Raw genomic sequence first — 14,459 nt, 5'->3', positions numbered from 1 at the left:
CTGCTTGTTGCAGGGGGGTTGGACTAGATGACCTTTAGAGGTCCCTTCCAACCCAAACTATTCTACGATTCTGTGTAATTTCCAGGCATTTAGTACTTTGAAGTTCTGTCACACTGAAGTCAGTGAAACTGAAGTATTTGAGGAAAGGTTTCTTTTAAGGTTTTTTCATGTCTCAGAACAAGGTTAGAGGACATACATTGGTTTTGCCCCTATTAAAAATATTATAACTTTTATAAAAGAGAAGCTACAACTTATGAAGAATTGGGAAAGGATGAAGGTCAACATGGAAGGAGGGGTGGATATGAAGCATTTGGACCTGAAATCTAATATGTGTTCTCTCACAGAACTCCTGATTAGATGTAAGCTTTTTTTTTTTTTTTTCCTTTTTCTGTTAGCAAGTGCCTGCTTACCCAGCTGTAATGGCTGAAACACTTAGAGGATAGCAAGCTCCTACTGCAACCTATTAGTGCCTCATTAAGTACACCAACTATTTGTAAAGCATTCTTTAAAAGATGAGGAGCACCCACAAAAAGCCCTGGAGGGAATTAGTCAGTCTCTGTTCAGTGCAGATTTAGGGAGGTGTGGTAGGCAAAACCTAAAGCCACGTGTTGAATGATGAGTATGAATAGAAAGCTGGAGGAGCTGCCCCTTCCCAGAGAATGGTGGGTCACCGAGTAAGACAGAGGTCCAGTAGAAGACCTATTATGTGTCTATATGATTGACGACTTTCATACCATAAGGGCCTCAGGAATAAACTTAGTTCTATCATTATTTTATTTCAGAAGCTTTGATTTTGCAATCTAGAGGTTTTTGGGGGGGGCAATTTTGTACATTGTGCAGCCTGATTGAGTCTATGCATTGTGACATTAATAAGAATGTTTCCAGATTATTTGAGGCACAACAAGGAAAGAAATTAAGAAAGAGAAGTACAAGGATTAACTGACACATCAACTATTATTTTCTTGACTGGATGGAGTATGTTAGGAAATGATCTCCAGTGTATGGAGCCACCTCACTGAATATTTGTGCTGTGATATTAACACCTTTTTATACAATCTAGAGAGTTCCTCAGAAATGGGAGACTGTCTGACAATTTCTAGAGCAGATATTCAGAGGCACTTGGATCCATATAAGGCCCAGGAAATGGATAATCAAGGACTGAAGCCAACTTTATGTCTTATAGAGAACAGCCACCTTACAATTAACTTGATTTCTGCAGAAAAAGGGGCACTTTCAAGCTGTGCTTTGTTATTTTCCTGAAGAATCTTAGACAACAACTTTCCTCACTACCGGCTCCTCATTACCTCATGATCTATGCCAGAAAAGCTTCCTGTAGGGAGGTTTAACTCACCTTATGGGATCATGGCACAGAAAGGCATGTTCCGCTAAAGGTAATAGATCAATACAGTCTTTGCAGGATACTTGCAAATTTAGCCTGAGTATTTCTGAGAGTGAGAACTAGGCTGAATCAAAGTTAATGAGAGGTTTCAATTATTGGTTTCAATGGTGTCAGGGTTTCAATCCAGATATCTGAAGAACAGGAAGGTCCTACTGAACACTGTACCAACAGTATTAGAGAGAAACCTCAAAGACCTCAAGATATATGTCAGCCTGGTTTCAATTGCAAACCTCCTGACCACAAAGGCCAGTGAACTTGAATGTACTCTTAGACTGCAAAAGAAACAATCACTTCTTAGCCTGCAGAAGAGGGTTTAGAAGAGACTGCTGACTAACAGACGTCACTTTTCTGTGTTGTCCTGTACAGTTTTACAGGCCATGAATTTGGTAGCATTAATCAGTAATATTACTTCTCCTTACCGACACTGCCTCAGAAGTAATGTATAATATTCTGGTAGGAAAGTGAAGATATTAACCATTCTTCTTAAAAGATCACAAGTAAACCAAGTTTTCTTGTTTTCAGATGTATTTATTATTAGCTCCTTTGTAAAACAAGCACAGTAAATTGCATTTATAGCAGAAATAAGATGTGTACACTTAATAAATACTAACAGCACTTGTAGCTAGATTATCAACAGTTCTCTGAAATATCAGATACTTCCCACATTTCAATGTTTAAATATCTTAAATTACCACCCATTTCTAAGACTGGAAAAAAAGGAAGCATGGTCACAATGGAAGTCTTTTTTTAATTTCAGTGATTCTGTACCAGGGATTAAGGCCTAACTCCTTAAAGATATTTTAATGCATTTTTCCCTCCTGAAAGTCAGGACTTATGTGGTTTGACAAAAATGTACAGACTTCAACACATACTTCTGCTTCTTTCCAGACCTGGGGACTTACACTGTAAGCAGTTCAGAACTAGGACTTGAGGTTTTTTTCCTAAGGTTCTGTGAAAACACCTAGCACATGTTGCAGTACTAGGGAAATACTTTCAAAGTGAACTATAAAAAGCTGTATTCTAAAACTCTAACTTGAATTAGATGCTTAACATCCACATATAAAACCAGTTACCAATTGCTCTCTGAAATATCAGATACACTGCAGTTAAACTTCTAAACAATTTAAGCTGCCTTGGTTTCAGTTGCAGATTCCTGACTACTTGTGCCCTGTGGCATAGCAGCTCTGAATTAATTTTATTGTCAGAAAACTCCACTGCAAGAGATGCACTGGGTACACGTGGGTCACTGAATAAAGGGCTTCTAATGATCACAAGCATGAAAGAAAAGGAGTTTTGTTTAGGAGGTGTTATATTCAGCTATTGGCTCCCATTTCCTTTCATGTTCATGAGAGGTGGCAACAGGACTCTTTCAACCACAGCACCTCAAAGCTGCCTCCATGCCAGCACTCCCATTGCTTCCACTGCAGCTTGGGTTCAGCTGCAAGTGTAGGGCTTTGAGAGTGGTTGATCTCTCATGCAACAACCGTTTGCAGTGTTCACCAGCTGGGCATCAACATGATGTAAGCACAGACAGCTGACAAAATGCAGCAGCTAATATTTCTAGGACTCTGAACTTGCAATTCCTTCTTTTACTAAAACATCTGCCATCAGATTGGAAGATGAGGATGGCCCTGATACATGATACATAGCTGCCTCATGCAGCCAAGGCTTTCTATGGTGATACTCTTCAACAAAATAAATAAAAATAAATAATTAAATAATCAAATAGTTAAACAATTAAATAATGGAATACTAAAACAGTTCTTTCAGTAAGTTACTTTCCAAATAAATAAACACATGAAACAGTTTGAATAGCAACTGCCATCATCTGGCATTGCAAGTCATGTCAAGTAAATAAATAATAATAATAACAATAATAATAAAAATAAATAAATAAATGTGATACAATAATATGCAGAACCTACAATAATAGCTGACAGCAATGTATCAAAATACTACACATGTTAACATAACATGATGTATGCTAAAGGTGTTACTCAAATCTGGGGAATTTAAAAGAGCTGCCAAAATCAGGATAAGTTCCTTTCCAAATAAATAAACACATGAAACAGTTTGAATAGCAACTGCCATCATCTGGCATTGCAAGTCATGTCAAGTAAATAAATAATAATAATAACAATAATAATAAAAATAAATAAATAAATGTGATACAATAATATGCAGAACCTACAATAATAGCTGACAGCAATGTATCAAAATACTACACATGTTAACATAACATGATGTATGCTAAAGGTGTTACTCAAATCTGGGGAATTTAAAAGAGCTGCCAAAATCAGGATCGTATTATCTATTACAAAAAAGATACGCTATGGCTTCTTAATAATCTCAAATGCAAATTTTTCTTCTAATTATGCTTATGTTCTTGTGCTAATTCATTCTTTGCTTTCTTTAGGAGCATTGTGCCATTCTCCTAGAATCTCTTACTGGTTATCTGTAAAATAAGAGGAAGGAAATTTACATAAGAATTATCTTTATTTTCCTCAGACCTAGATTTTTAGTCCATTTCTTAATAGAGCTTCGCTGGTCTGAGCCATCTAGTGAAATGCCACCACTCAATTTCTCTAAAGGGCTCAGGACCACATAATGCAAGGCTCAGAAGTTCCTGTGTCTGATGGGGATTAGGGATTCAGCTTCAACTGATGAGAGTTAGGCACCTGTCCAGCTACGGCCCTTTTGAAAATTTCCTTCAGTTCCCAGGTATCTATAAATACCCCTGTACCAATGAAGACTGGATCCACAGAACAGTGTGATCTCATTTCAAGTGTTTCAATAGGGCTACAGGTTTACAACTTTTCAACTGTGTGAGTCAGGAAACTTGGAGGTCAGAGAGATTTGCATCTACATCTAATTGAAAAAAAACCACCCCAAAATTACAAAACAGAAGAGAGGAAGAAGATAAAAAAATCTGCATAATTCTTTTTGGTGTTGATCTGAAGGAGGCTATTTCCATACTTAAAAATATGTTCTGACCTGGAAAGCTGGGCTGGGAGTAATTTAGAGCTGTCAGAGAACGCTAATCAATTCACAGAGTAAGAAAACAGCCATTCCTAGGACTAGCAGAAGCTGCTAATAGCTTTTCTTCCTAATAGCAAATCTCTCATCTCTCCCTCTCTCACTCCCTTTCTCATTTTACTGGTAAAACTTGGCTGTATATGGATTGTCTGCTGTATTTGGATGCTCAACATTGATTCATAAGCTATCAATGAACACAAAGGATAAAAATCAGCATGGGTTACACTAGCAACGGCCAAATGCTTATATATTTCTTAAAGAATATTTTATAATTGCCTAGTTAGGTAGAACAGTACCCATGTCCATGAACCTACATCCATTGTTTCCTCTCTGATTTAAATGGATTCTAATTGTTTCCTCAATTATTTTTTTAAGAGAATCATCGTTTAGACAGCCCAATACATTTACATGTTTATTCTCTTACAGATAGTTCATGAAAAAATGTTCAGGAGACAAAAAGGGTTATGAGGAAATGTGGAATAAATGAGTATTTAAGAAGCAGAAGTTCATAGACTCCTTACTCTCCTAGGTAAGGAATCATCCCTGCTCATCCAGTAGAAGGTTCTTTAAGTCTTACCTGCAAAGTGAAGACCACTCACTCCAGGATGAGTTGTGATAGCGATCCCTGGCCTGCACAGAGATCTTGTCTTTCGGCCCAGTCATTGGAATCTGAATAGACTGCTCTTCAGCATCATAGACCTATGAACAGGGCACAGCTCCATCAGCGGATTGTAAAGGTCAAGCAGAACATACAATAAGTGCCAGACAGATTGCAACAAGCACATGTAACTCAAAAAACCCACTGGTAGTCTGGGTTCTTCAACCCAGATATCTTCACCCACAGATACCAAAGTCATAAGGACTTGTGAGAACTTGAGCCTCAGCAGAAACAAAGTAAAAAGCCCACTTTCCACTGAAGTTAGTGTTGTAAAGTGATCCAAACCCCAAACTGAAACAGTCATGAAAACAAAGGGTTTATTTGTTTATCTGAGTTTTTCTTTTTTTCCTTCTTCTCCCAGAGTGGGAACCCTAAAAGGCAGAAGTTGCTGGTGTTCAGTATCGTTGAAATTTCCACTGAGGACTCGTGGCTGATACAAGAAGCACTCCGTAGACTCGCCAGTTTCTCTACCTAAGGGTTTGTACAAGACAACCCTACTAAAGTCAAGGAGTCAGCGCTGGGGGAATGGCCCCATCTGCTGGTACAGGCTTGCTTATTTTTTTCACATAGAAAAAGACATCCTCTAGTGTCTTTGGTTTAATCAGTTGACAAACTGGAACGATCATTACATATGTTTACTTTTCTGATTGCTGGACCAAGGAAGAGCAGCACTGCAGTTAAGGACCTGCACTGTGGTCAACCGGTTTGTGTATTTCTTTCCAGTTTTGCTGTTGATTTCTTTGCCAACCTAGGCAAATTGCCATACTGCTGTTGTGTACCCTGTAGTGTACCCATGAGCATTAGCAAAGGAAGGAAAACCATTTTGTGATTTAAAGCTAATACAGAGTAGCAATGTTTAGTTAACAATTAACTAATAACTGGAAAGTGTGTGGCAAAGACTATAGTCTTCGCCAGTCTCCACAAAAATGCTACCAAATGATTGGTAGCATTGATTCCTTATTTGCCATTCACCTATAAAGAAAGTCTGAGCTAGCTAGGTACAAACAACATACAAGGAAATCAGTGCAACAGATCCTAGACTTCTTGATTTGGAAATCGGGATTTTCCCACATTAGGACCCACACAGCCTACTAATGAATTAGTAAATGCTTTTCTCACGCTAGCACAGCTATGCAATGCTGGGCACGATTTTATCTCCCCAGTTACATCAGGGTTGCATCCACCCCAGAGTGTGTTGTTTGGATCTTACTGCTCATAGAACTGGGAAGGAGGTCTTTTTCTGCCAAGACAGAACCTTGCCACATAGCTATGCAATGCTGGGCACGATTTTATCTCCCCAGTTACATCAGGGTTGCATCCACCCCAGAGTGTGTTGTTTGGATCTTACTGCTCATAGAACTGGGAAGGAGGTCTTTTTCTGCCAAGACAGAACCTTGGCACATTTGGGTCTCAGCACCCTTTTTTTTTTTTTATTCTAGTCCATGATTCTTGCATACTAAGCTTATATTATTTGTACTGTCTGTTCAAGCAAGAAAATAGTGTTTCAAATGTTGTATCTCTACCTGGTTTTTGCGTTTCTTTGTACTTTCAACTTTGACCCTGAAAGTCAAAGGGAAGTAGGACTTTGGTGTGCTCCATGTTCTGGGATATGTCCACGTCACTGTTCCATTTGTGGCCGCATACTGACATTGGGGTGGGTCAGGTTTTACTGCAAGAAAAAATATAGAAGGAATTAATTCACATTAGCAGCATAATGTCAGATGTTGGTGTACTACTATTGATAGTTTTATAGGAATCAGGTTTGGGAGCCTCCATGAGATTAAGAGAGGAGTAGGCATGATGTGTAAGAACTGCCTTGTATGCTTCTTACGGAAATTTAAGTACACTCCCAGAGTCTCTCTGGGTAAGATCCTTCTTTTTTTTGCCTGAAGGGTTGCAGAGGGTTCTGTTGGACACAGAGGAATATCTTCAACCCCTGCTGACCATTAGGGCATTTAGCAAAACATCTGTTTCTTTAGGATGCTGCTTCATTTCCCTGTGCCCTGTGGCATCACGGTCACAACTGGTCCTTTTATTGCCTGTCAGTTTCTATTAACCTGCCCTGGATGCCCATCTGTAAGAATGGATCAGGAGGGAAGCGTACATAGCGTTAACCATTATCTCAGTAAATCTGCAGTTCTCAGGGAAGAGCTTGCTGGGTTATTGGTTATTTTCTGACTTCTCCCACATACCCCTTCCAAAACATGTCCATCTAGTAGAGAAGACTACAGAAACTTCTGGGAGATGTGGGGGTGAGAGGGTTGGAGGTCACAAGCTAGGAAGATGTTGCTTCTTCACTTCCTCATCCTCTTCTGGACTGCTGCTAAGACTTGTTTTCCCCTGTTCCTGTAACTGGGGGCTTGATACAGATTTACAGTAGAATAGGGCAGGGATTCCCAAGCTTGGTTTGATCAGCTACTGTTGTTAGTTCCACTATCAGCAGCAAGAATAAAGCTAAGAATTAATCATGATTCCTGGTCTACTCACTGATATCTCTGATGAAGAAGCTGCTAGTGTAGTTCTCATATTCCACCTCGTCAATGACCTCCAGGAACATCTCAATTGGCTGGTGCTCTTCAGCAAATGGACAGTAGTTTTCTTTCTGGCACTGGGCTGTGTATTCAGTCACTGATTTATCAGCGTGAGCTACAGGGCTGCTGCAGGTTACGTCTGCTTGAGAGCTGAATACAGAACAGAGAAAAGTACTGAAGTGCTGGTTTGTTCTGAGAATTTGTTGCCACAATGATAACATGTAGCTGGTAAGGTAATGTTTTGCTGTTGCCTGTATCATTTTACGGCTGTGCTTCAACAGCTGCAGAGACAGTTCAGTGGGAGTTCTTACATTTTCAGTGCTGTATTACATATTAATGTAAAATCACAAAAGCCCCCCTACCTTAGCAGAAGGAATTAGTGTTTAAATCTAAAACAAGATATCGCATTTCTTATTACCACTGTCCCATGACAAGCTCTAGTATCTTACTTTGTTCCGTAGCCCTTTCCAAAACCTTGCTGGAAGAAATAAGGGAAGGTTAAAATGTATCCATTGGGAGATAAATAACAAAAGCCATCTATAAAGTACTACCTGAATCTGGTTCTATTTTTGCATTCAGCAAAATAAAACACTTTGCAGTTGTTTCTTCTTTAACAAACTGAAGTGACCTTTGCTCAAGCACTCCATGTTTTGGAGAAACCCCGAAGAGTAGAGGGAGGTAGGAAATCCCCACAAGGTTCCCCTCACATATTTCCCTTGCAGGTTTCTGCAGTGTTCCTCAACAGAGACTTGTCAGTGGACATGTGGCTTTTGCAGTGGGTGCAGCCTCCCACTCCCTTAATTCCACTGGATCTGCTGCAAAGGGACTCAGTGCTATGATTGTTTCTGCTTTTGGCTCAACTTCCTCTCTCTCCCCTGCATGAACTGTTTTTTGCTATTGCTTAAGTTATTCTGTGGTTGTACTGTAGCAGCTGTAACAGTCCAGTGGGGGTTGTTCCATTTTCAAGTCTTTATTAATTTCTGAGCAACTTCCATGCCCTTATTAGTCAAGTTAGCCCCAGTGATGGCTCAAAACATTTTGCAGATGTTCAGACTCTGGAAGTGGGATTCCTCGCCTTCTACATGTCCTCAATAGCCAAAAATGCAGGATCTCCTACACAGAGTAACACAAAGGGCTGTTCCGACCTTACTATGAGGTTGTTAAGGAAAGTACAAGCTTTTACCCTTTTAGACTTCTGATTGTGAACTTCACATTAGGACTCTCATTTTCTATCATCCATGAACATATGAAAATTCCAGAGTAGTTCTTTGCCTCACATTTTAAAAATGTCCTGTTTGGCTCTAGATGGAAAAAGAAAGAAAACATGATTTATTTACTCTTTTTGCCAAAATGGTCAAAGCAGAGAGAAAACAGTAATTCAGTAGACTCCCATCTACTTTGGCAGGTGGTGGGTACATAGGCAGACAGAGTCTCACCTGTAGTTAAAAAGCCATATAACCACAGTTAGTGGCTGAAGGCTGGTTTACATGGCACCACATTAACCACATCTGTGTGGCTATTGACAGGAGCTAGAGCATACCCAAGCTGTCGCAGATAGCTGTCAGTAAGAGATTTATGTAGACAAATCCATTGTTCCTTTCACAAAGAAACATTGCAGCTATTCAGTTGGTAAACCTCTGTTATTTGTTACCCCGCGCATGAGAGTGCACGCAGTGGGTAATCTCACGTCTTCACACACCAGGGCACTTGATGGGGAATGTTTCCAGTGGGCGAAGTGAATGAGGCCTCTGTATAGGCGTGTTTCATTTCTGTTGCCCAGCACTGCAGACTCTCAACAACTCTCTATTGTACCCTGGATGTAGCTGACTGGCAGACCAGCCTACTGCATCTGATATGTGGGTCCAGGAGCCAGGGAAAAAGTCCTGGAAATTCCTAAGTTCCTGGCACTACAGTGAGGGACTGCAATATGAGACATAGATGACTGAGGTTCATGCAGAAAATGCAAAACAACACAGGCTTGTCCCAGTGGGTTAACTGTGAATGGAGAAGCCCAAATGACAGCACTTAAAATCTAGGTCAGTCCTGGTTCTGTCAAATCATGTAGCCCTGGTTTTGCAAACCATCTCCTGAGTGCTGGGTCTGTGAGATGGAGGCAAAGCAAGTCAACTGCCCCCCACCAAAAAAGCAGTGGTGTGGTATTGATGTTATCCTGTATTTAATCATTCCTACTATCACTCCATCCTATAGGTCTAGAGAGTCCTAAATTAATCCCATGGCAACCGACTCCTATGCTGCTCATCAGCTGCACCATATACAGACCCACAAAAGTAATCATTTGCCTTTCATTGTCAGTAAAGCATTTGAAGAGGACCCTTTTAAAAGTGGATATTTCTCATGCATTGCTCCAAAGAGGTCCCTCTGGTCCTCACAAAGCTCTAAGGCACAAAGCTGAGCAAGATACATCACATCATCTTATGACCGTACCTTTAAAGCTTTTCAGAATTGACCTTATCATTTGCCCATTGGAGTCTATTTTAGTTAAGAGAAAGAAATCATAGCTGACGATTTCATGGGTATTAGCTGTCAGACAGGTGTAGTTGCCAGCATCTGGGAACTCTTTCACTTCGGCAATCAGAGTCTTTCCAGTTCCTTTCAGTTCGCTGCCCTTTTTCCAGTAAACTGGCAGAGCTTCATCAGATGTGTTACAGGTGAGCTCCACTCTTTTAGCTGGTGTCTCATCATTCCACTCTGATTCTATGACGTACACTGGACATTGCAGAGAAAGATATGTTAGCAGCTACTCATACTTAACAGTATGAAGATTGAACTGAGCCCTTTTTTTCAGCTCTACTCTCCAGGAAAACTGCTAACAAACCTCTGGCTTTCTTGCCTGAGGCCTCACCATAACCTGGAAATCTTTACTACAGGAAGAGGTTCAACTTAGAAATTTACAGTGTATCTAGAACATGCTGATCAATAGGGATGACATTTTAATGGAAGAAGTGATTTTTTTTCTAAGTTCCCAGAGAATCTTACAGTGGTTTATAACAGTGGGAAGCAGGCATGTACCTTTGTTTTAAAGGTGAGGATGCCAGGACATACCGAGCCCAGTTATTCCTCCTGCACGTGGCCTGTGGCCTTTGCTCACAGAATGGCATGTAAAACCACTCCATACTATGGTGCTTTGCTATGGTGCAAAGCTATGACGCTTTGCCCTCTTCAGCGTCAAAGGTCTGTGAGTGAGCAATGGGAAGGAGGGGAGCTCTGGGTAAATGGTTTGTATTTGCCTGTAGATGATGCTGTTTTCCATTTTCTGCAGGGAACAATCTGTACTGCTATCACCCTGGTCCCAATGGAGCAATTACTAAGAGACAGGGGATCACTGAGCTACAGCAGAGCTAAGTGGACTGCAACAGGGACATGTGGTCTTCTAAATGCCATCTTGTAACTCTGAAGTGCCCTGCTGGTCTTTCCAAATTAGAAGACACACCACATAACAAAATAACTTTGAAAAATTCTGTTAAAGAAACATTATCTTATCTTGTCTCTCTGCTGTGGTTGGCTGAAGAACTTCACCTACACTTCTGTGTGGCAAGAGTTCTCAAATTTAACTGTCATTGCTCAGATATACTACTGCTGTCACAGGCTCCCCAACCACATTCAGTGTCCTCAGAGACTCTTCTACATGCAAGAAGTGGCAAAAATTTGTTTCTTAGTGTGTCAACCCCACAGCAAGCACTCAGCTCAGGAAATCAGAGTTCCAGTGAGCTCTAAGACCTTTTCACCAGAGCATTTCACTACCAGAATGAGAGCTTTAAGACTTTACCACAAAGAAGAAACACTAAGAAATACATGTCAAACACTGAATCTAAAATGGCAGAAAACATGCAACTCCAGGAAGCTTGGAAGCTTACCAAACTGCTTATGGATATTTGAAGCACAGGCAAGGTAAATCTTACAGACTTCAAACACAAAGATTATTCTCAATACTGACAAACATATTTGCAGTTTTCAGCACCGTGGTATTGTCCAGGGAACCCACAGGATAAATCATTTTTTAATGTCAAGATATGGGGAAAAGTAATTGAGTTACTTTTTACAAATAAAACACAATCAGATTGAGAATGCTTTTCTCATGTTGATTAGGGTCCTTCTTTTTGGATAATCACATTAAAGACAGCCTGGATTATGGAGCTACACTGGGTGAATAAGAACAGCAAGCCTGATTATCTGAATTTACCCAGATTTTCTGGTAAGTTATTCAAAAGATTTTTTTGTTTATTACTGACCCTCTATTTTTACAAATGTATTTACATTTAAGTTATTTACCAGAAAAGTTGGATAAACTATTTCTAGGTTTTAGGTTTTACTGTGAAGTATTCTTTTTGGTAATTCTTCACTTGTTTGTTTGTGGGTTATTACCTAAGTCACAAGATACTATTTCTGCTTCCAGACTGCATGACTGAAACTTTTGAAACAAGAGAACAGGGAATAGGAAATAAGACAGTTTCTAATGCAAATATTCAGAGTGGCTGGTGGGCAACAATTTAGGACTTCTAAATATTTCTTCCATTAATACCAATTAGTTGACTAGTTATTCACAAACAAAGAGGAAGAACCTTGGCCTAAGATACTATAGTTAACAAATTCTGTGCTTGTGGACACAAGTATAATTCTGAAATACCCTTGTGTCCTACAGTCAGCTGTAGGTCTCAGTAAGTGAAGATTGCTTACCATTTTCCCTCAGTTTCCACTGTGCTTCCAGAAGGGCAGCAAAGGAAAATAATGAAAATAAGGCAAATAGTAGGCGACACATCTGTAGGGAAAAAATAAATTACTAGACTTCATTGGGGATTGTTAACTGTGTACTGAAATCGAGCTCAATGCTGGACAGGATAATAAGAAGGCAGAGTCAGTTCCAGTGAAGAAACATTCTCACATTCTGAGAACTCTTAGACTACAGAAAAATTGAATCAGGTTTGTACTGGAGCTCAAGCCAAGATTATGATCCGCTTGTTATTCACACCGCAAACCAGTTTATAGAAGAAATCACAGAACTTAGAGGAAATTGTTGTGTGCATAGGTCTTATATGGTCAGGAGCTCAGAAGCATTCCCAGGTCCCTCAGTTAAATATTCCTCATGCAAGAAAAGTCCTGCTGATGCCAGTGAGGCTAGTTGCATGAACATTGGACTAAAGGATCAATGGACATTAAATTCCAGTCATACAAAGCATATAAGTATATTCCTTGGTTTAAGCATGTCAATAGTCCTATTAAAACAAAGGATTGCGACTAAAATGAAGGACCTGCTGAAGAGTTTTGCTGGACTGTAGTCTTCACCATCTTTGTGAGAACAAGTGTAACAGTGTCAATAATGCAGTGTAGAGCTGGCATCAATACTGACACTTGCCTAACTGGTACTAGTTCTAGTATCCACCTGAGGTTGCATAGTCTAATTAATTTTGCAAGCAATTTCAGGCAAAATTCCTACTGGATTCAGTGCCACAGCTGTATTTGCAGAAATGGCTGGATATGTATATCATTGTTGCTGTGTTCATTTGAGACATATACATGTATCTTACTTGAGAAGTATATAGCTGTATATACAAGATATAAATGTATATTTGTCCTGAATTCAAAATACAGCTAGAGCTCTTCATGAAACACAAAACATATTTGCCAAATATTGTAGTAACCACTAGGTGCATAAAAAACTTTAATGACAGTTTTTTAGATACACTTTCAGACCTTTTTCAAATGGAGATTAAGCCAAATGAATAGGAGTATGACTTAGAAAGAGAGATTGGTGAATATATCTTTCAAAGTCTGTTCTGACTACAGTGGGAGTCTGAATGCACATGAAAAACACAAAATTAAGTGGTTTGGGTTTTTTTCCTCCCAAACCAGTCTTTTTCAGTGAGAGGGGAGTAGTCCTCCTGATTTCTTCTCATGTGCTATGAAACATTTTCATTTGGGTTTATGGAGGAAGAGTATGTGTGTATTTCTGTGTGCACCAATTCTGTTACTCACTGGCAGCTCCTGCTATTATTAGCGGTCCTTAATCTTCATCAAGTCAGCTGTCTCTGGACCAATGCCAAGAAAGCGTGCCATCTGATTTTGTACACCACACAGCACAGCTATTAATGGGACCAGAAGCTACAAGTATACTTTCCGGAGAGAGTATCTAGGAGAGGAACCAGCTCACATTGCACCTGTACTCAGAAGGAGGCACGAGCCTCAGTGAAAAGCCAGACACTATCAGGCAGCCTATCAGCAGTATATTGCTTCATTAAAAGGCAAACATTCTTAGCTCCTGATGATTTTCTACTGCACGCAGGATTATCTGTAATTTGCGAAAGAAAAATACATTTTGCAACTTTCTGAAAGACGCTCAGTTCTTTCATCACAACATGGCATTCATCACTATGCTTCATAAAACCAGTATCTGAAGTATCAGCTAAAACTTGGAGGAGAAGGGTGTAAAACATGCCTTCTTTTCCGTATCAACCTTTCATCAAAATTGAAACCTTGAAAACAGAAAAGTTTCTCCTGGTTTTAGGGAGAAGCTTCACGATTCAGGTTTTTGATGAAAGAAGTTAACCATTTTCATGGAAAATTATTCAATTTTTGAGATGGGGGGGAGAACACCCTCTCCCCCCATCTCAAAATTTTATTGAAAAATTCATCACAAATAAATTCGGTTTCTGAGCATCATTAACCAGTGCAGTTGCCCGAGCACTTCATAGATGAGGAGAGTGTACCAACATCATAAGTTGCCTGCACTCTGGAGCATGAGCTGCTGTAAATCAGCACAGATTCCTTCACTGAGAATCACAGAATAATTTATGTCAGAAAGGACCTCTGGATGTCATCT

General features: G+C 39.8%; 1 protein-coding gene across 1 annotated transcript; it reads right to left on the bottom strand.

The window, feature by feature from the left end:
- Positions 1-4,980: 4,980 nt before the first annotated feature.
- IL12B (interleukin 12B) lies at positions 4,981-12,401 on the bottom strand. The gene is made up of 6 exons (XM_009285728.2): positions 12,320-12,401; positions 10,070-10,351; positions 8,808-8,925; positions 7,581-7,774; positions 6,617-6,762; positions 4,981-5,134 (listed from the first exon to the last, which is right to left on the bottom strand). Exons 1-6 carry the CDS (start codon positions 12,399-12,401, stop codon positions 5,009-5,011), a joined length of 948 nt encoding a protein of 315 aa, XP_009284003.1. The 3' UTR covers positions 4,981-5,008.
- Between the last annotated feature and the right edge of the window lie 2,058 nt (positions 12,402-14,459).

Source organism: Aptenodytes forsteri, unplaced genomic scaffold, assembly GCF_000699145.1.
Source record: "Aptenodytes forsteri isolate BGI_AS27 unplaced genomic scaffold, ASM69914v1 Scaffold54, whole genome shotgun sequence".
NCBI classification, from domain to species: domain Eukaryota; kingdom Metazoa; phylum Chordata; class Aves; order Sphenisciformes; family Spheniscidae; genus Aptenodytes; species Aptenodytes forsteri.
Note: the sequence above shows the minus strand (reverse complement) of the source record. Positions and strands in the feature narration are given on the sequence as shown.

Excerpts from the sequence above, each read along its gene's own strand:
- IL12B (XM_009285728.2), bottom strand. The coding sequence starts at position 12,401 with ATGTGTCGCCTACTATTTGCCTTATTTTCATTATTTTCCTTTGCTGCC. Across the intron at positions 10,352-12,319 it reads GTGGAAACTGAGGGAAAATG|TGTACGTCATAGAATCAGAG; the intron begins GTAAGCAATCTT and ends TGCAATGTCCAG. Across the intron at positions 8,926-10,069 it reads AATTCTGAAAAGCTTTAAAG|AGCCAAACAGGACATTTTTA; the intron begins GTACGGTCATAA and ends TTTTCCATCTAG.